Below are 22,258 nucleotides of genomic sequence, written 5' to 3' on the forward strand. Positions count from 1 at the left end.
ATCACAACTTGTTGTTTCATATTTACAGTGCTTTAGGAAATATTTCTTCACTTGTTTTGTTTTGTTCTTTGTCACGTCTTAAATGTTTCAGATCACGAAACGCATTTTTAAAACCGTCTGAGAATAACTAGAGTAAAAACAAAATATGATTTTGAGATAATAGTTTAATTTATTAGCAGAAAGAAACCAAAAGGTTGCATCACTCTGGGAATATTTTTAAGACTTTTGTTGCATATTTGTTTTAACTCAGGCACAATGAGGGCTTCTCTCAAGAATGAGCAGTCTTTTTTTGGTTTTGGCTCAGCTTCCAAGTCAGATTAAGGTCCAGACTTTGACTAGGTCACTCAAAAATCTTCATTGTTTTGCCATTCAAAGGTGGAGCTTCTGCTTCTTGCATAATTTTCTATTTGAGAACAAAAGTCAAGGTCACATCAATCATGGCAACTGGTCCTGGTCCTGATTCAGCAGAGAGCCCCCGGACATCATTCTGCCGCCACCATGTTTGACTATTATTCTTTGTTATAAAATGGTGTGAAAGGCGTACATGTGACATTACAGCACACAAAAAATTCGACCTTGAACATGTATTTATTCACAGATGTAAACGATTTATTTAACATTCTAGAATGTTCTATTTAGATTGTCCAAACCTGCTTCGCTAACTTGATGTAATTAAATATCTCAAACATTTCAATCACTTTTAAAAAATGTAGATGTGGAAGAAAGACCAATCAGAAAAGTTGTATATTTTTGATCTGAACGTGAATTCAAAAGAAGAAGTTGCTGAAGGTTTTTTTGGGATGCGTTGCTTTTTAGCTCTTTTGTCAGACAGGTTAATAATAATTTAGTATTATTTTTTGACACAACAGATCCGGCGGTAGACAGATACTCTCGTCTGAGAACATCATTTTTATTTCCCCAGGTAATTTTTGTCTAAAGATTTTTGATAATTTGAAACTCAAAGTGCGATTTCCAAAAAAAAAAAAAAAAAAGAAGCAAAAAACAAATCTATAAAATACAACTAATGTCTCAGAGGTGGGAAAAACTGATTTTATAAGAAGTTATATTTTGCTTCGCTGTCACACACACAAGGTTATGTTACTAGCCCCTGTTAATGAACGGAAAACCCATAATGGTCACTGATAAAACTTGAAAACCATTAAACCAAAAAAGGAAAATTAGCCAAAGGGAATACAATATTGCTTTTTTTGTCAAAATTTATTTATGCTTTAAAGTGAGGTACAAGGTAAAGGCAGTAAAATAGAGACATAATTTGCAGCATGCCATTAACAGGAACAAAATTGGGCTAGAACACACCAAATTATACAAACATGTACATATACGCATGAAATGGATGGAAAGAAGTACACCAAAAAATAAACACAGTACCAAAATATTTGTAAACCTCTCTCCCTCCATCTGACATTGCTTTTGAGATTTGGTTAGAGTTTGAAGGGTTTCCTTCTCCAGACCCCATTTCATCTCCATCCTCAGATGTTTAACAGGATTTAAATCAAGGCTCATAAACCAAGAATAAAATAGACTTGTATCTTTTGCCATTCTTGGGTGTTTGTAGCTGTGGATTTTGGGTTATTTATCTTGTTGGAAAACCCACGACCTGCAACTGAGACCAAGCTTTCTAACACAAAGCAGCCCATTTCTCTCCAGAATGCCTCAATAGTCTTTACATTTTTTTTATACCCTGCATTGATTCAAGAGAACCAGCCCAGAGCTGCAATGTTTCACATGAGGGTTTCTTGGTATGTTTAATTTTTGGGTCTCTGAACATAGAAGCTGCTGGCCTTCACCAAAAAAGTTCCCATTTTTTTCTCAAGCTTTGTGGCTGGTCTATAATTTTCTTTCTGCGCTCCAGGGACAAGTCTCTTTTTCGTTGCCTCTGGTCCATGGTGAGTGTAATACACACCATGTTACCAAACAGCATGACTGCTTGTCAGGCTTTATATAGGCAGGCTCACTGATTACAAGCTTGAATGTTGTGTAATGCTAATTAGAGGACACATCTTGGTTTAAAATGGTTATTATTTTCAATGTTTTCTGTTCCATTGTTTATGTTCAGACCTAGTTTTTTTCTTTGTTTTTTCTTTTTTCTTTTCACTTTTGTCCATTCAAGTTATTTCAGAGACCATTTGAGGGGTTTCTGTCATTACCAGGGAGTTGCAACAATGTTTCCCATTTTTGTAAGTCACCTTACAAAACAAAGTAGTGTTTCTGAACAAAGTAGCAGTTAGCATAAATTATCCATATTGAATTTGAATTGCATTTTATTTACTGGAATTCCCTCAAACTACAAAAACATTATGTTAGGTCTTCATTTGCCTATCAGTATAGTATGTACATTAAAACAGTTTTGGGATCTACATATATATGTATCAGTTAAAGACCAAGCCAGCAGGGGGCCCTAAACAGCTTCATATTTCATTCCTCAGCCTCTACTATGGGGTTGGCCCTGGATGCCATTATTAAAACGCATGTAAACACATGGCTAAAAATGTGAAAATTGGAAGGTTAGTATTTTCACCTGCAGGAAATACAGAAAGTGATGTAATTAAAAGGTGAAATCATTAGAACAAGATAAAGAAGTAAAGCTTTTTCCTTTGTTAAAATCAGGCCTTTACAATCTGATGCCTGTCTTTGAAGGAAGCCAGCAAACATTTCAAAATCATTAAAAAAAAAAATTTAATAAAATTTCCCCACATATTGCATCCGTTTTATAATAGTAAATAAGATGATCTGATTGTCTCATGGTGAGACGTCACCACTGTGGTCTCAGGATGATAAGCTCCACCGCGTTTCTGTGGGTCCCCAGATGTTTTCTTCTGTCAGTCTCCAGTGTTGTTGCCCCTCGCTGATTTAACACGTATCGCTAACGTTGTAGCTATTGGTTCCGTTACTGTTCGATGCATTTATACTGTGTTTGTACAAAATAAATGAATTAAAATAAGGCCTGAACAGACTTGGTTGTCTGTGGGATGCATTCTAACAGCAGATGGCGGCGTAGCTGCACAGATGAGTCTGTTGGGCTCAGCTTGTAAAGTGATCAATAACTTACATACGGACTCTACCTGTAGCTTACTGTGATAATAATGCAATAAGCCATTCTGTTGACATTACCAGTTCCAGAAGTTTATGCTGTATACACTACTGTGCTGCCATAATGACTTTTAGGGTGTTTTATTTAAACTTTTTTGTGTGTATTTTTCCTGTATTTTTTTTTTCACATCTTTTTCCTGAGCCATCAGGACTTTGTAGTTTTGGATCAGAGGGAGTTGTTGGCAGAGATAATTACCGAGGAGGACAGGCCGCTCTTTGATTTCTATTATTTTTATATGAAGAGCAAAATTGCTTTCATCCCGCGGCCTGTTCTAATTGGAGTGCAGCACAAGTAGGACACATCATTTGTGAATTTTGACGGAACTGAAGGCTTCGTCCAGAACACAAAGAAAATCTTTGCATGTAAAAGTTTGGAGACTTTGCATCTCAGATTTGCAGAGCTTTTTCATTCGCCTTCAACTTTTTTTGCACAAACACCAATGTATTTTACACGCATTCTTTTAAATTTTTTTGTAATAGACCTACACAAAGTGGAACATAACTTGTAAAGTGGAAGAAAATTGAGCATTTTTGAAAATATAACTTTGATGTTTAAAGTGTATTCAATTTTTATTTTTTTTCTGATTACCCAACATCCAGTTCAGTGCAATTAATTTAGAAATCACATATTTAAAAAATTTAGCCCATACTTATTTTCAGTAACATGAGTTTCAAGTCACAGTCTTAGAGGAGTCAAAGGTAAATGAAGTGAATGAAACTACTTATTTTTCTCTCAGTTAGTCATAACATATGACAAATCATTTGCAAAACAAAATATTTCGATGCTAAAAATCAGACTCTTTGACCTGCATCCTTCCCTGTTCGACCCTTGGATCCGGTTGTTAGGAGATCTGGCACGATGCATGACTTTCACTAGTGTTTGCTTCCGAGCAGACTAAACCACCACACCTTAATAAGTCCAACGAAGGTTTTGTGCAAATATTTGAGCAGTCTTGAGAGCGTTTGGCTTGAGGTGACAGCAAACTGAGCTGAACACCAAAGATCTACAAAAGTATAATTGCAGTTTAACTCTTAAAGCTTCAGATTTGCTTGCAAACAATTTGGCTGGGCAAAAATAAATATAGAAAATTCACACTGTGTTGCACTGAGAAAATAATACTAATGCTACCTGTTACTGCCCTGCTCTGGACTCATTCTAAAGATTTTTAACCAAAAACACAAGAAAGATTTACTTTAGAGAAGCATTTCTCCTCTGTAAATTGCAAGATCCAGATCCTTATTATCAGCTTTAAACTCTGGAAAGTTTATTTGCCATTAGTCTGTGTTTTAAAATACGAAATAATTGACTTCTTTTCTGTTTAATAAAAGGAATATTTTAGTTTCCCTATACTTGAGCAACAATCAACTCATGGATGTTACATGGCACCAGGGACTTCAGCCTGGGGTTTATTTTATCAGAATAAACAATATTTCAGGGAGATAATAATTTAACAGCATATTCTTTGCCAATCAATCTTTCTTTTTCATTCTATCAACACGCTTGCATCTGCTCAGTTAACAGTGGGGACTAATTTAGTTGACATTGGATTAAAACAAAGATGGATTTTTTTTAATGTCCCCAGAAAATAAATTCAGTAAATTTCCCCCCAAAAAACAAAAGTTTAATAGCAAAGGGTTTCAAGATTCACTTAGAGATGTTACAAGGAAGCACAGTCTGAGAGCTTGGAAGAAAAACAGAAAAGGGAAAACTGAATAATTCTGCACAACAGATTATGAAGCCAATTGTATATTTATTTTTAAACGCAGTATAAAAATGTGAAACGATTTAGAACTTTGGTAAATACCTGACCAAAGTTGGCCGACATATCTATTTCTGCACTTTAAATTTACAAAAAGGTGAACAACAATCACAGTTTGTAGATGTTCTCTATGAGATCTTGGAAAGGTTTTCTGGAGTAACACATTTCATTAGAAAACTTGCAAGTTTTGCTTCCCTCACTTAGTTGCAGGCAACAGAATGTTAACAAGGAGCTATAACGCATAAACTATGATCTCCACACCAATAAATACATGACCAGGCTGGTTGCTGGGGACTAAAGGAAGCTGTGTGTTATTTAGGCTGCAGTTCAAAAGCAGAATTCATATTTCAAGACGTGAAAAAGAAATATTAGCATCATATTATTTGAAGAGAGGAGAGGAGCAAAAAAAGAACGAGCTGCAGAGTCAAGAATGCACACAAGTTTCATTTTTTATTCTGACAATAAACCAAAACTTTGTGCAGTACGCATTCATATAGGCTCCATACAATAATTGCACAATCTGACTTGATTTTAACACTTTGTTTCAAGTTAAACAGTGAAAGACAGAAATAATTCATTCGTTTTTTTGTTTGTTTTTACAAACTGCAACCCTTTATGTCCTAAATTTCAAACCACCGCCTGCATATTTTTTGTTTATTTAAATTGTATGCAGTTTTTTTAAACGTCTTGTGAGTAAATACATTAGCCCATTTATCCACAACAACTGGAACTTTCAATATCTAGCGAGTGATTTTCGCAATTTACGGCCTATTAAAAGATTGCCCCTCAGATTAGTCTCCCTGCTGAGGACGGGGGTAAAATTACCGTAATGGCTGGGAAGAACAACATCTCCCATTTCAAAAACCGTTGGGTTTTTTTCAGACAGTGTGGCGGAATTAGGGTGCTATAAATTTGGCTGGATGGTCGCCGCTATGTTTAGGACTTAAAGGGTTACAAACATCCAAACTATTGATTTAAGAACCCTTCCCCAAACATGAGTCCTGTAGTTCTTACAGTGTCTTGATATCAGCACCTGTCAAAAGAAAACAGCTGTTTTCTAATGCTCAAGAAAAACACGTTTCCCACGTCAATTTAACGTGATTGGCCAGTTTTCACCTGCTTGTCATCAGATGCGTTTGCTCTGTGAATGGCATGTAAGACGCTCTTTTTGTTAGTTCATGTACAGACTTTTTTTTTTTAGTAAGCTGTAGTGTATTGTTGCTTTCCAGTCACAGTCGTCGTTACTATAAATCGTACCAACTCCATTTGATGTATTGTACCTTAACACACTATACATCTTACCTATTGTCTTACCTATGACAAGTGAAATCATTTTTATTTCACTTGTCTTTTAAAAGGTGAAAGTGGTGTTGAATTCACTGCCAGAAGACGGAAAGTGAGCTGGAACATAGAACTTCAGAAGCCATTTATTCCCAGTTTATCATTCACAGCTTCTGTATAAAATAAATTATTTTTTTTAAGATTTAAGTTTATTAATATTGATCTCATAAGAATGATAATAGGATTATTTTAAGTGGAGTATTAAAATATGAAGAACATGACGGGTGAGTGAAACTGTGTCCCGGTGTGTGTTTTTCAGGCTTCTTGTTCGTCTGCGGTCGATTCTTCATCATTTAGTCACAACACACACTCAGGACGCAGACACAATGACGCCCCAAACCAAACGTGCAACAAATACACACATGAACAGTCAATGTGAACGGCAAAAATACAGGGAGGAGTGAGAAACAATCCAGAAAAAGATGGCTGCACTCACATGTACTGAAACACACACACACACACACACACACACACACGCACACCCCCCACACACACACACACACACACACACACACACAAAGCCTGGAGTGAAGGTGGCGGCACTAAAAGCTTTTTCATTCTCTTCTAGTTTGTCTTGGATCTGTTATCACATTAATTTCCTTTCTTTCTTCCTGTTTCCACTCCTCTGTTTTCTTCTCCTGTAGAGAAAGAAAAACATGAATCTCATTAAAAGAAATCCAGATGTGCTTAACAGTCCTCCTGGGACCAAAGAACGGAAAGGATGGAAAACCTTTATGAACGTTTTTTCTTTATGATTCCCAGGTAAGCAGCTTTTCAGCATTACTGAGGTGGAGAGGAAAAAAAAACACAACTGGGACAAACTAGGTTTGACCTCTGTGTGTGTTGCATAAGGTAGACAAAATTGAACATTTTCCATCTTTACATACAGCTTACAGTCCAGTCCAAACACAAAGCCTTGATAAAAGCCTGATAGTGAAATACAGCATTATACGGCGCTTTTCTAGTCATACTGGCCACTTAAAGCGCCTTACACCACAGCTATTCACCCAGCCGCACTCAGTTGCACACATTCATTCACTGACAAACAGATTGACGACACGTCACTGGGAGACGCTGGGATCAAACCTACAGCCTTCTGATTGCAAGAAAATTACTCAATGAACCCCCACAAAAGATGTTTACATGCAGTGTATGATAAATTGACATTAACAAAGACACAGCTGGACAGATCATCCGGGTTATGGCGGACAGGGAGAGTCTAGCTAAAATGTCGGACAAATTCTGGGTTTATGTCTCATTAAGCCCCAAAATCTGCAAGTAACTTAAAAAAAATTAAAAAAAGACCCAGACCGCTTCTAATAATCGGAAACTCAAAATAGTTCCTGTTTTTCCAGCAACAAAATGCATCCCACTCTCCCCAAGGCGCGTAGAGGAAGTCAAATTTAATTACAAAAGAAAATAGTAACGCAAAGTGGTTTCGATAAGTAACTGTAGTCTGACTACTGGATTTGAAATAGCAACGCGTTAGATTACCAGTTACTGAAAAAGTGGTCCGATGTCAGTCACCGGCCAGTAGTTCATAGTGTAAAAGAACAATGTTCATTTTACTCAAACATGGAGAAACTAATAATTTTGCAGTAGTCTTTTTTTCTAGAGCTGATATTTCAATAGCTAAACAATGATAATATTAAGTAGAAATATTTGTAGTCTTGTAAGTCGTGTTTGCAGGTCGCTGTGCTCACAGACATATTTTCAGCTCCACCTCCTTATTTTCAATTGGACAGAGATCACAGCTTCATAATGGCTACTTCATAGCATTGCCTTTGTTGTCCTCAAGCCACTTTGTAGCTAATTTGGTGCTGTGCTTAGGGACACTGTACACGTAATAACACTATTTGTACCAGAGCTTTAAATTCCTGGCTGACATGTTGAGAAATTGCTTCCATATATCCACGTAATATTTGGTTACTATTCCATATATTTTGTGAAGTGGACCGGTCCCTTCTGCAGCAAACAATGTTTTGACCTCGGTTGGGCTCGTGTTGCAGGGACCACATCAGTATCTGTTTTCACCCCTGCAACAATAGCCCCCTTTTGTTCCTGCCCGTTCTGCTCCGTCCTCCTCCTCTTTCAATCCTCTGGCATTCCCACCTCCCCTCATCTCAGAGCCCCTCTAGCTTCCCCCTTTCAACACACGTCTCTGTTTTTCTGCTTACATCCAGCCCTTCTGTTTCCCCCCAAATTAAATACAAACTACAGTGCAAGTTTATCACGATTGCTCTCCTGGATCCAGCTGTGCCACAGGGTCATAAAGAGCTCCGCACAGGTCAAATTAGCATTCAGGGAAACCGTATTTTCCCTGACAGGCGGATTGGTGCAGCGTCTGCCGTGAAGGGAGCGCTGTACCGGTCTGTCGTGGTGAAGAGAGAGCTGAGCGAAACAGTGAAGCTCTAGATTTACCAGTCGATCTACATTCAGACCCTCATCTATGGTCATGAGCTTTGGGTCATGACCAAAAGAACGAGATTGCGGATACAAAGCGGCCGAAATAGGTTTCCTCCATAGGGTGGTTGGGCTGTCCCTTAGAGATATGGTGAGAAGCCAGGTCATCCAGGAGGGACTCAGAGTAGAGCCGCTGCTTCTCCACATCGAGAGGAGCCAGTTGAGGTGGCTCGGGCCTCTGGTTAGGATGCCTCATGGACGCCTCCCTGGTGAGGAGTTCCAGGCACGTCCCACCAGGAGGAGGCCATGGGGAAGACCCAGGACACGCTGGAGGGACTATGTCTCCCGGCTGGCCTGGGAACGCCTTGAGGTTCCCCCAGAGGAGCTGAAAGAAGTGGGTAGGGAGAGGAAAATCTGGACCTCCCTTCTTAAGCTGCTACCCCCGCGACCCGACCCCGTATAAGAAGCAGACAATGGATGGATGGATGGAAACCGTATTTTAGGAATCCACTTTCCTAAAATACTTTCCTTTTTAACTGCAAAGCCTGCAATGAATTGAGGAATATAGCAATTAAATAAGCAGGAGTGATGACCTATGAGAAAAGATAACAACAAAAATGAACTTTTTAGTTACAGTCTGACTAACATTTGTGGGCTTCAAGCAAAAACAGCTGATTTTTGAATATCTCGATGAAAAATCTTGCTCAGTGTGGAAGCCATACACAATTTGTGCCAACAGCTTTAGACGTAACCGATACTGCGTATGTGATTTAAAGAGATTGCTGAAATTTTCTTGATTTCAGCACAATTACCCAAAGCACAAAAGGGAGTTCACCTTTGTGGTTTATAAAAAGTCTGAGTTTTAAGCTAAAAACATCCAGAACAGCAGTTGTTCTTCAGACAAGGCAGACTATGGTTCCTTGTTAACTATCGTTTAAAACCTGACTTTTGGGTCTACTTGTTAAACTTGTCTACTATTTGAAAAAGAAATTGGATGACTATAAATATCTAGATTTGAGGAAAAAAAGCAAAAGACAAGAATAAAGGAGCCAATTATTTTTTCAGGGCAGTCTTAATTTTGTGATTTATTTTCACACAAACTGGAGTCTCTTTTCCCCTCCAGGTTAAAAGTCTAAACTGAAGGAATTAGGTATTTTTTAAAAATGTTTTTCCCCACCAGTCTGCATTCAGCTCTGCCGCAGTGCTGCTGAGCTAAATCTGAAGCCTCCTCTCTCACTGCGATGTATATAGGCTAGTCCCAGATTAGTAAATGAACTGGGTTAGTTCTTCCAGGGCTCGATCTGCTGCCTCTGGGACAATGCACCTTTTCCCATTAAAAAAACGTGTCTCCTGAGAGGAAACGTGCTGAACACACTTATAACTCTGAGGATGGGCGTTTTGGGACAAGTGGAACACATTCTGGGTTGGAGTGTCTTTCACAGCAAAAATCCTGCACAAGTTTCATATTTCTTGTTTGAGACAAAAGATTAAAAGTTTGCATTTGCGTTACGGACGCCTCCACTGCTGATCTCACTGTTAAAACTGTTACCTTCCATGGTTTTATGTGTAGGTCCCAGAGTTTCACTGAGACGGCACAGGAGAGTGAAAGTCACTGGAAGGCGGCGCGGACGACCCTGTCACTGAGTGGCTGGGTGGGGCGGAAGTTGTCCCCCAGCATCCCGTCGTTTCCTTCGAGCAGCTCCGCCCCCTTGATGTGCGACCGTAACCTCCGAAACTCCTCGATCTGCAAACAGAGACATGAAAAACATAAATAAAAAGGCCACAACCTCACGTCCCTCAGACCCTTACTGAAGGACAACTCGCTGCAAGGTTTCCTGCTACATTTGAGGGTTTGATGTTGTTGGATTATTCAGACACTTTTCCCTTCATGAAAGGTTGTATTTCGCCAAAACATTCACGTTTGAGAAAATTCAAGTAGAAGTGTGGGCGATGCATGTCTTATCTCTGATGGGAACAGTATACGGTTTTGTCATTCTTTGGCCAGAATGCTTGAAAGTCAAAGCCACAAAGAAAAAGAAATCTTCCTTTTCAAGTGAAATTGCTGCAGTTGCAGATTGCATCTCTCCTACACACACGTAACAGAGAGAATCACCCACATTGCTAAAACAAACAGCAGTTCTTGAGCTGCTGTGAGACCGGTTGGCTGCCGAAACTTTTACGGCGCTCTCTAAAAGTGCAAAGGCTGTGGTATCTGGCATGTATGTGTACATACTCACTCTGCACACACACTCTCTGTCTTGCAGCAATCGATAACATCAGGATGTTTGAAGTGCGTTTTCTCGGAAAGCAGGACTTGCTGGGTTTTTTATGCTTTATTTGGTTCATCCAGTTAAAGCATGACGAGAAAGCTTCACGCCACTAGACGAGTCTGTATGTTCAGTGCGTTTCATTTTGCACACCTAACAATGTGTGCCAAGAGAAAATGTGGGGAAACGTGGAACAAGAGGCAACAAAAGGACTGCTAAGACAAACAGAAAATTAACAATTGAGATGAAAGCAATGCAGTTTTGCAAACATTTTTTATTTAAGTTTTTTTCATTCCAATCTTGAGGATTCTAGTAGAAAACCTTGATGATGAACGAAAGACTTGAGACATAAATACGTTTCATTACTGAACAACAACAACACAACTGGCCACTGCGGTGTTACCTACTGACGTCCACATGTCCAGATCTGTTTAACATTTGCCTGGGAAGTTATCAATTTATCAGAGTGAGTCAATCGCATTTATCCGTCCATGTCCGGATTTGCTGCAATCAGGAGCCTCTAATAGCTCATTTGACCCGCTTGTAATTGTTCCATTATGCTGAACCGCAGGACAAAACTGGCTCTTGTTAAGTGCTTCAGCTGACATGCTAAAGTCTAAATCCTTCTGTGTTGTTGTTGGCAAAATTTTTTTTTTAATTTTTACATTGTTCCTAATCTTAATTTTAAAACTCAGTGTGAAATAAAATACAGAACTTTGCTCATGTCTTAAAGTTTGGACGCACGCGTATTTGGTGAAGTCAAAACAAACCGATTCATCGTCTTCGGATCTCGCCTGCTTTCTTTTCGCCCGCGCCGCACACAAGGCCTGAGGCAGGACAGGCAGAAAGACCTCTTTGTGCGCGCATTTCAAAGGGTCAGCAAGCCAAAGTGCAGTCAAGATGAAAGACACAAATAAATGTCAGAGGGCTGGCACCTTTATCTCTTTCAAAGAAAACAAACCCTTTGGAAGAGAGCCACGAGTCAGGCAAAGGTTGAATTAAAGTTTAAAGCAATCAAAGGCAACATGACAGACTTATGGATTGGCAGTGGGTGGAAAGGCTTGCTGCATGGAGACCGTTGTGGAGAACACCAGAAAACTCTAGTTGAAATACGGATTGTGCAGTGCATATGTTGTGATAAAATGCTGAAGAAAATAAATAAATATAGGAAGCTAGATGAATCAGTCATTAGCTCGATGATGATTTTTATTGCTGCAACCTTTACTGTCAATGTAAACAGTTTAAGTTTTCTTCACTGTGATGGAGGTTTCAGACTGAGAGAGAGCCACTAAAGATGAAGAAAGCCTTCAAAAAAGAAAAAGAAAACATTTTTGCTTGACTCCATACCTGTAGCTGTGAGATGGTGAGGGGATAGCGGAAAAGTATCCAGGTCACTTTTTCACTGCAAGGCGGTGTGGTCAGAGATCCTTCATACACCCAGTAGTCTCTCAGCAGCGGGTCTGACGATCACAAAAACAACATTTAATCTTCAGCTATTCTTCGAAACGCTGGCTTTTACGAGAACTTAATTATTTTCCCTCCTTTTCTCTTTTTAAATAAGAGCAAACAGACCTGACAGAATTTAATTAAAACAGGAATGAGGGATTGTTCTGTATTTATTAGGGGCTCAAGAGAGGCACAAAACAAGATAAAGGCTCAGGAATTTATCCGCTGGCTTCAGCAGTGATAACAAAAGGGAGGAGAGGACCGACAGGAACATTTGATTTGATGAAACTATGAACTACAAAGTGAACGTACTGTACTCCGACGTGGCAAAAATAATTAATGCCTCAGACGGTCTGAAACCCTCTTTACTTCTCAAAATATCAGCCCTTCCTCCCCCATGCATGCACTGACCTTCCACCTGCTACATTTGAACAACAATGGTCATGTTATGTCTGCAGATATTATGTTGCTGTCTGATTTCCTTGAAACTTTGAGCACAAAACTCTGGTAGTTATTCTCCCTATTAATATATTTGCCACATCTCGTGTGTTTTGCATATGCTGATATTAGATTGCAGCTCTCGCTGACAGATGTTTGATAGAACTGTGTGCACGAGGGATTTTATGTACCTTGCAAACAACTTCCTACTTGACATTTTGTCCCTTTTTGCAGTTTCTAAAATGAAGAGAAACGTTGCTGGCATTGCTGGAAGCAGCCAGCACAGCAAAAGGAAGCAAAGCTTACTGTTTCCCCAGCTTGTGACTACACACCCAAAATTTGTCCCAGGTCCAGGTTGACTCCTCCAAATATTGTTCTTGTCCTTGCAGGCAAATATAGCAAAAACATTTTTTTTTTCCCCAAGTGAGCAGAAACTGAAAATGCGCATTCTTGTTCATTTAAAAGGCTTTTGAGGTTGAGCTTCTTTCTTGACATCCTCTTAGTCCATCGTGATGTTGAGCCAATGTCACTGGAAACTGGTGTCTCAGCAGCTTCCACTGCATGGTCAAAGTTGTCCCAAACAATTCTAGCCACTTTCCTTTAATCTCATCATCACCAGCTTTATTCAGATTATTGAAACAAGGGAACAACTGGGTAATTCCGGCATGGCAGCGACCCCAAACCCTTATTGATGTCACTCTTTGAAAACGGCGAGAACATTAATCCAATTGAAAAAGTATGTCAGGAAACCAACCGGTTTAATTGAACTGTACCAACTCTGATAAGAAAATTATGCCAACAGCTTATTGACGATTACAAAAGGTAATTAATATTGCTTAATATTGGTGACTTTAGATGCATTTATTTACCCTGTATGATTTTCATCTTGTACAGATCAGCGGGAATCAACAACTTTATTCTAGAATCATCCAAGAGGGATTTTTCTGTTTCACTACAACATTTATAAACCTGTTTTTTCTATTCTACGTGTCTCTAATTTGCACAGGTGGCATCCAGAAGAATCAGTGTTATTTCCCATATGCCATATTCTGTTTGGCTGCTAACTCACACGTGTTGCTCAAATATTTAGGGTTTTGACCTGAACATAAAGATTTGAGATCAAATCATTTCTGTCTTACCAGGTAGGAGCGTGTTGGGGTTGAAACATGGGATTATCTTGTTCTTCCCCTAAAATAAAATACAGTGGCAAAAAGATGCAGTTATGACACATCAACCCTCACGGCGCGACTCTGAGTAAAACCTCTGCAGTTCGCCATCACACTGGCTTCACCTTGTACTGCAGGTCTTGTAGGACCTCAGTGATGGCCTTCAGACCCAGGTGCTCTTTGCCAATCTGAAACAAATACACGCATTTTGGGGTTTCAGCACAGACTTATCACTGCCGCCTGCGGCTGTTTTCACAATGTCAGCTGCGTTTTTCAGCAGAGACAAGTCTGCGTTCTGTTATCATGCAGGAAGAAACAGTGGAAGATTAAAGAACAGACATTGTAGAAAACAGGATGTGTGAGGCAGAGGCCTCAGGAGGTCAGGAATGACTAGGTTCAAAAAGAAGAATGAGGTGTTTTCCTCGGGTGCCGTCACTTATCACAGAGCCGAGCTTCCACTTCCACTTCAACTAGCATGAATCAGCAGGTGATATGTTTAAGCAAAGGCGAGTCTTATTCGCCTCACTTGTAGTGACTGTAATGGTGGTGCCAAATTTATGCATAATATGAGATTATCAATGTGCTAATTAATATGTTGCAATTTATTAAGCATATTATCGGACGAAACAAGAACGATACTTAAATGCAAGCACTAATTTACATTTCCTTAATTAAATATTCACTAAGATCTCTAAACTCTTCAAAAAAAAAAAAAAACCACACATCTCACTGATATGATCTGAGTTCCAGGTGTACTTACCTGGACAAAAAGTGCTATAATGAGGACTCCGTTCTTCTTCCCTAAAGCATCTTCTAGAGAGTTAAAGAGAGTGCTGTTCCAGTGAATCAGATGGAGCTGAGGACAAAAAGAAAAAAGACAATAAAACATAAACTGGAGGGGCGTTTAAGGTCATTAACGCGATGAGTGTGCAGGAAACCTCAGATGTGTGTGACGAACTCCTTGTCTGGTTTACGTCAAAACAAAGACTGACTGGAAACTGTGAAACTTTCCAAGAGAAAAGTCTAATGAGCTGAACATACCCTGACTTCTCTGTAAAAAATAAATAAATAAATAAATAAAATAAAATTTCAACAAAATTGTTGGAAAAATTGCTGTTTGCGAATCCCGTTGTGTGCTACATTCACAGCTGAAGCAGAGCATTTGAATACACTGTATAAAAAGAAGGTGACTTAGAATTACCAAAATGACTTACGCCAAGTTGAGAAGCTTACAAGCACTGAGACATTTTGTGAACACCCAGATGATAATGATGTCGCAGCTTCGTGAGCTTCTGATATTTGAACTTGTAGATCTCCACAGATCTGGTTCATCATTTGGGTTTATCTGCTCAAATAATGGCATGCAACTATACAAATCAGGGTAACGTCCATCCATATTATGCTTTCGTAACACTTTATGTGCCTACACATAAATATGGCATCATAAAATAGATGCCATCATTCTGTTTTTTCTACTACATATTAAATGCGACTTTTAAAAGCCAAAGCCTTATTTTCAATTGCATTACTCTCAACAGCCAAATCAAATATCAAGAGAAACAAAATATTGTCTAAAGAGGCAGAAAGATGTTCGATACAGCGACTTCTAGTGGAACAACGCATTAACTTAAACGAACATCACCAAATGGACATTTTAGATTTTACTTCAAATTGAGGTTCTTGGGAAGCAAACATCTTAGCCTGTGGTATAAAACTCGCTTTGATGGAACAGATTAATCTTCCTGGATTTCTTTTGCATCTTCAGTTTGGGAAAGTCATGGATGCATGTCTTGAGGCAATAGAAGCAAATTTTACATCATCGTTCCTGAATAGACACCCTTAAGGATCACTTTTCCTTTCACTTTCAGAACCTGTAGAAAAAAGAGGCAGGATTTATAACGTAGTAGTTTTTACCTGATCAACACACATAATATGAATTGCAGTTTTTTTCTAAATTTGGTTGAGATCTGCTTTCCGGTGCTCTTGCAGGTTAAATGCAATCAAAACAGTTGCGCACCATGTTATCTTCCACATCAGAGTTGATATGACTCTCTCAGATGTGTGCGTGAGATAAAGACTAGTGAGAATAACTTCACTCACCCACTCTAACGTCGTCAGAGTGGGTGAGTGAAGTCATTTCCAAAGGCTTTACTCCTAAATTAGTTGTAAGGTAATGTAATGATTCCCTCTTTCACAATATGTCAGAAGAGTTACTTGTTTGGGCTCAAGCAGCTCCAATGTTATGCACATAAGGGTCAATGTCTGATCCGGAGGCACAAACACACGATCGCTGTGTTTTTCTTGGAGCAGGATGTGTTGCTTGTCCTGTGTACCTCCATCGGGAAAGCCTTGAAGTTGACGGTGTGCTCTGATCCTCTCTGGTTCTCTTTGCCCCAGTGGAATCGAACCTCGTGAAGCTCGTACTCATGATCACTAGGCAATGGACCCCCAGTAACCACTGCCAAAAGCAAAGGAAACCACAATGAGGTCTAAACAAGTGTAAACAGGAAGCAAAAGCATAATTCAGCATGTAGAGAGCGACTCAGCAGGGGTGGAAATGGGTCATTTGGGGTTGGACAGAAGTGATTTTGTCTTCCCTTGTAACAAGTAACACCAATAAACCACAGTGACTAACGCCGACACCTGAACATGCTTCTTGCATTCTCTCAGCATGTCTCCTGGGACTGACCTGACTTGGACTTGAGAAGGATGCGGACAGTGTGCCCGTCGTTGATGACCTCACAGTCTCGACACACCACATAGTTTGGTGATAAGCCGGCGTCCAGGAGGGAGGGGTCATACTGCGCTTCCCTGGAGTTGAGATTAATCGGAGACTGGTACTCGCCGTTGGCTGCTGGGAAATGGAGTCCCCATTCTACACCTATGAGTGAAAATCCACAGCAAACATGTTTGTTTCCATTCAAGTCTGGTTCGTCAGCTTGAAAACTTGTTGCGCACAATGCAGTGTTTTCACCCTTTTAACTGGTACTTATTTTATCCCATTGTATTTAATTTTGAAAATCGAATAATGATACATTAGACTGAGAAGAACAGAAGAGGTTTTGAAAGTGCTAATTGTATTGTTGTAGAACCATCTTTTGTTAAAATTACTCCTGCAGATTTTGTGTTAAGTTGTTCTTGACTCTGAGCTCACTTTTATTCCGCATATTGAACTAATCATTAAAACAGGATTGCACCATCTGGAGAACATAGCCAGACTTCACCCTATTTTCTCCCTCGCTGACACTGAGACTCTGATGCACGCCTTTATTTCCAGCCGTATAGACTATTGTAAAACTCTGCAGCTCGAGTGACCAAAACCAGAAGGCAGGCTCACATCACACCTGTTTTGAAATCGTTGCACTGGCTCCCAGTACGTCTCAGGATTGATTTTATGATTCTCATACTGGTTTTTAAATATCTTAATGCTCTTGCACCGTCTTACCTTGCAGAGCTGCTAATGCCTTATGAACCTCTGCAGGCCCTGAGGTCCTCTGGCCCCGGACTGCTGAACAAGTCCAAGAGTCAAAACACACACTTATGGCAAGGCTTATTTCCAGTATTGTGAAACGGTCTGCCAGAGAACCTGGGGCCGCAGAAAATGTTGCTGTACTTAGAGACCCGTCTTTTTAACTGTGGTTCCTGAACTCAATCATTTCTGCTTAGTCTGTGAATTTCCGCGCAGTTGTGTGGTTTCCCCTGTGGGGTTTAAGATGGGTTTGTTTTTATTGATCTGTGCAGCACTTTGAGCTGCTTTTAGCATTAAGAGTGCTTTTTAAATAAAAATTGATTGATTGAGGTCTTTAGTAGTTTTCCTCATCTTGAGACAGAAACTTTTGCTCATTGCTCTTTACAAAATTGCTCAAGTTCGGTAAGAATTTGTGGCAGATTGACTGCCACAAATTCTTAATTGTATTTACTTCTAGATTTTAAATAGGCCATGCTTACATAAGTGTTACCCTGATTCATTCAGCTATAGCTCTGGTTGTGTTTTGTTTTCTGCCTTGAAAAGGATTTCTTCCAGGATCGGTGTGCTTCTTGATCTTCCTAATGCAGTTTGTCAATTTAGACCTTCACAGAACAGCTGGATATATTCTAAATTACACTGAGATGTGATTTCACTGCTAATCAGGTGGCAGCTGAAGACAGTTGCTCAGTTTGGAGGTAATACGTTCACAAAAGGTTGAATGTCAGAGTTTGGGGTTGTTGTGTCTGTGTGGTGTGTGTTTTCCCTGGAGCGTGGGGTGAGCTGGATGAACTCTCGTACCGATTCATCCAGCTTTAAAAGGTTACATCCTGAAAATACTGTATGTATTTCTGATGTATTTTATTCACAGAGACGAAAACCCACTGATTTGACCGAGGATTCAAAATGCCACTGCCTACCTACTCGTTTTATTGTTTGCATATGTCATTTTTCTGACGTCCTTTCTCGTCAAGTTTGAAATTAGCTTCTTGGAATATTAAAACTGAAACCTGTGACGGAGTATTCTGACGGAAATGATGAATCGAGGTGGTTCTCTCTACTCAGGTTTTTATGTTTGTATTTGAAACAAAAAGTACTCTGAATACGTCATTACATATGTAAAATCCAAGGCATTTTAACAATGGTCCAGCTGCATCGTCTTTACTTAGTATTTCATCTGAAACCACATTTTTGCGATTTAATGACTCTACTAGGTCACTAGGTGTTAAAGGAATGGTACTAAACCTATTCAAATACTAAAAAATAATAAAGATAAGGTTTCATGAACCTTTAATGAATTCACCAGTAGAATCCTTCAGATTGATTTAAATCAACTTTCAAGAGCACCGTGATCCACGAAAGCGCTGAAAAAACATGTGAACACAAATATACGTCTCTCCTTTAATCAAAGTCAAATGTTTTTCAGTTGATTTTGTGGTGCAGCTGCTGTCTCTGGGCCTCCTGTGAGGTCCATCCAGCTTTCTGTTCTCTGAAACACGAGGTCTCACTGTAGTAAGAGGTCCTGCTATGACTGAGAGTGTTGAGATCTTGAATATGAAACAGGTTATGGTTACAGAAACAAGGTCAGATTGTCCTACCTAATACAAGTAATCATAACTAAAACCTTGCCAGCATGCATGAAGAACATTGGGACTAAGATTTCGTAATATATTTGTCCGTAGATGGAATCCATGTCAGATGGGTGCAAATTTATTATATTTACTTTGAATGTGGAAGACGCCATGATACAATAAGTGACTCTCACAGTCTGGTTTCACTTCAGTTTTGAGAGCGACATCGTCACACAGAGAGAGCAGAACACGTTGCAGTGAGTTTTTAGGAAGAGGAAACAATCACTTTAAAAAAACTTTAGTCCCTCCAAGAAACAAGCCGAGTGAGAGTTCAGAGAAAGCTTTTCTGCAGCAGGGACTGATGCCTTTCTCCCCACCATTGGAGAAAAGAGGGGAGGCTGCCACATTCCTTCCTTCCTCAGCAACTAAAGCCATGACAACAGTTTTCTGAACACACACCGGGTCTCCCTGCAGCACTGACAAGACAAAATTCAACCCTGCAAGGCCCAGCAGAGGCAATTTGACTTTCTTTCTTCTCATTTTGTCATTTTAAGATCAACCTGAGCTCCTTCTTTTACTTATATGCTTATGTCAAGCTGTGTTTTACGAACTTGCGAACTTAGCCTGCCAGAAGCTTATTCCCACTGCACAAAAAAGAAAAGAAACACCAACAACCAGAACGTCCTGACATGTGCCAAGAGAAAAAGCTGCATCTGTATTCAGTCCTAAACTTCAGCTAGCATGGACAGTGATTGTTTCTCTACGTGGAAAACAGAGTGGAAAAAAATTAATCTGTTAAGTTTCACAAACAGTACAATCTATTTTAACGTTGTATTTCTTCACTTATGGATGAACTGAATCTGTGTAGATTGTACCTGGTAACAAGCTTGTGTGAACTTACAGATGCAAACAAATTTGTTTATAAAAATAAAAATAAACCTATTTTTATTGTACGGCAACACAATTATAATTTGAACATTTTGTGAAAATCAAACCTCTATTTAACTAAATTCACTCAAAGTTAAAAAAAAAAATTGCCACATGAGAAAATAAGTGTTTTGATGCAGTTCCTTACCACTAATTAACCCAGAATGTGAAAGCATAAAGTTTAATGGGTTCATACAGGATTCTTGGGGTATTTCCTTGTCAAACAGTCACATCTAAATCCATGCATTGAAAGTGTTTCGCATCACTGGGCATACTTACAGGAACAGTCATAGAATTGCATCATAGCTCATCCTTGGATGCTCAGTAAAAGCAACAAAAGAAGGAAGACAAAATGAAACAAGGCAAGAATGACAGTTTGTTCATCTGTAAACTTTACTAAAATGACTGTTTCACACTAGGAATCAAGTTGGTAGTAATTATGTAAACACATAACACATTTGCTTTCTCGATACGGAAAGGTTTGATCAGGGCTACAGTAGCTGCACTGTCTTGCAAAAGCATGCATACACCTTGAACTTTTTCAGATGTTATTATGTTTCAACTGCAAACCTCAGTGCAGATTATTGGAATGTTGAGATTTTTCTTTTCTTTTTACTAACACAAAGTAACACATATTTATGAGATGGAAGGAAAGTGATGGCTTTCAAAAAAGAAAATTAAAGCAACATTTTAAAGTGTCATGTGGATTTGTAGTCAGCCCCTGTGACTTCTTGTAAGTTGTTTGAGAAATGTCTCTTCTGACTTTGTATATCCAAAGTTATATTTTTGCAAATGATTTTTTTCGCAGAATATCTCAATTTCAAACAAGTTGTACGGAGAACATGTGAATAACACTTTCCAATATCTGATGCAAAATGTAATCAGGACTTGTCCAACAGTTGTCCCGGTTGTATTTAGGGGTATCAGATTAGAGAGAGTTGAAAACAAATACATTCCACACTTTTCAGATTTTATTGTCTTTACACGTCACAATTATACGATGATTTGCGCACAACTAAGTTATAATTTGCAGTTGTAACATCATGAAATGTGAAGAGGTTCAAGAGATGTGAATCATTTTTTTGCGACGACACTCCCAGCTCTGTAAGAACAGTGGAAAAAAGTCTCACATTTTTCATCTTCTTCAGCTAAATGCAGTGCTTGGCCTCAGAGACGACGTAAAGGAGGGCCCTAGCTATTTCACAACAATAAGCAATGTTGCAGAGGTGGTGCAAACATCAACGGACATTTGAATTAATTCCAAGCATTCGTGAAGGCAATCCCTTCACCTAAAAATCAGCAAGTGAAAAATAAATGCAAACTTTTGAGTCTTCTGAAAGGTGAGTTAAGCTCCACCTTGTCGCCCCTCAACCCCCCTCCGGACTCTGACTCTCAGCATCCTCTCGTGTGCAAGCAGAGACCAGCCTACCTTCCTCGTAGCCCCATTTCAGCTCATCTTTCCCAGGGACATAGTCTGACTCCTCGTTCAGGTTGTCGGCCATGGTGCCTTCCAGCGCCTTCGCTCTGGGTGGAAGCAGATCAGTGTTCCCGGCTCTCTCAGTCACAGAGAGAATGAATGCAAGTGAATCTCTGGTTAAGTTAAGTCTCTTCAGCCTCCTGTCAAGATTCCTTCAAGTTGATTAACTTTCTTTTTTCTTCTTCTTCCTTATGTAACTTTGTCTTTAAGTTGGTTGCTATTCTCTTTGTTATTCTTAAAAGTCTTTAATCCTCCTTCTTCTTCTGTAGTTGTTGCCCACAATGTCACTAATGGATGAGAGTGGAGCAGTCAGCCTGCTTCTCTTTCCTCTGTGCTCCTCCTCCTCTCTCTCTTGTACTCTCTCTCTCTGTCTTTGTGCTGCTGTTATCTGTATCTCTTCCCATTTCTTTTTTTCTTTCTCTCTCCGGGCCTCTGCAGGTGTGCCTGATCACTGTGGCTTTCCTCCACAGAAAGGCAGATAAGTGCAACTTTAATGGGAAGCAAATGTTGCTCATTGTTTCAAGCCATGTGGCCCAGCATTGTGTGTTGTATTGCTTTAACCTTACTGCTGTTTGGGGTCTCCTGGTGGTACTTTGTATGTCTGCATGTCGGAATGCAGGCAGGAAGGTCATGCTGGTGTTTCTCTTGGAGGCCACACACACCCACCCCTGGGTGCAGGAAACGGCAGCGGCCGAGAAAAATAGACAGACAGCGGCAGAATGTACAGGATAAAAGCGCCGACTGTTCTCCAAACCTAATCACTTCAAGATGAACATGAAAAAACGAATTCTCAATAACCCACACCCACTTTTGACAGGGGCCTCCTCTGGGGTTCCCTAATGTCCACCGTATTAAATTTACAAAAAAGCTAACAGAAATGGGGAG

At 39.6% G+C, this 22,258-nt stretch overlaps 1 protein-coding gene across 2 annotated transcripts; it reads right to left on the bottom strand.

Annotated features, from left to right (window-relative positions):
* Window positions 1-5,295: 5,295 nt before the first annotated feature.
* On the bottom strand, window positions 5,296-21,691 carry ca8 (carbonic anhydrase VIII). 2 transcript variants are annotated; one of them, XM_055033608.1, is made up of 9 exons: window positions 21,326-21,691; window positions 16,622-16,807; window positions 16,266-16,390; window positions 14,693-14,788; window positions 14,058-14,120; window positions 13,906-13,954; window positions 12,230-12,342; window positions 10,165-10,359; window positions 5,296-6,850 (listed from the first exon to the last, which is right to left on the bottom strand). In XM_055033608.1, the coding sequence occupies exons 1-8, from the start codon at window positions 21,396-21,398 to the stop codon at window positions 10,225-10,227; spliced, it is 840 nt and encodes a 279-aa protein (XP_054889583.1). In that variant the 5' UTR covers window positions 21,399-21,691; the 3' UTR covers window positions 5,296-6,850; window positions 10,165-10,224. The 2 variants fall into 2 exon arrangements, with proteins under 2 accessions (XP_054889583.1, XP_054889582.1); XM_055033607.1 differs by having other exon boundaries at window positions 16,622-16,813.
* Window positions 21,692-22,258: the final 567 nt, after the last annotated feature.

The sequence above is a fragment of the Poeciliopsis prolifica genome, unplaced genomic scaffold, assembly GCF_027474105.1.
Source record: "Poeciliopsis prolifica strain line A6 unplaced genomic scaffold, Auburn_PproV2 SCAFFOLD008, whole genome shotgun sequence".
NCBI classification, from domain to species: Eukaryota; Metazoa; Chordata; class Actinopteri; order Cyprinodontiformes; family Poeciliidae; genus Poeciliopsis; species Poeciliopsis prolifica.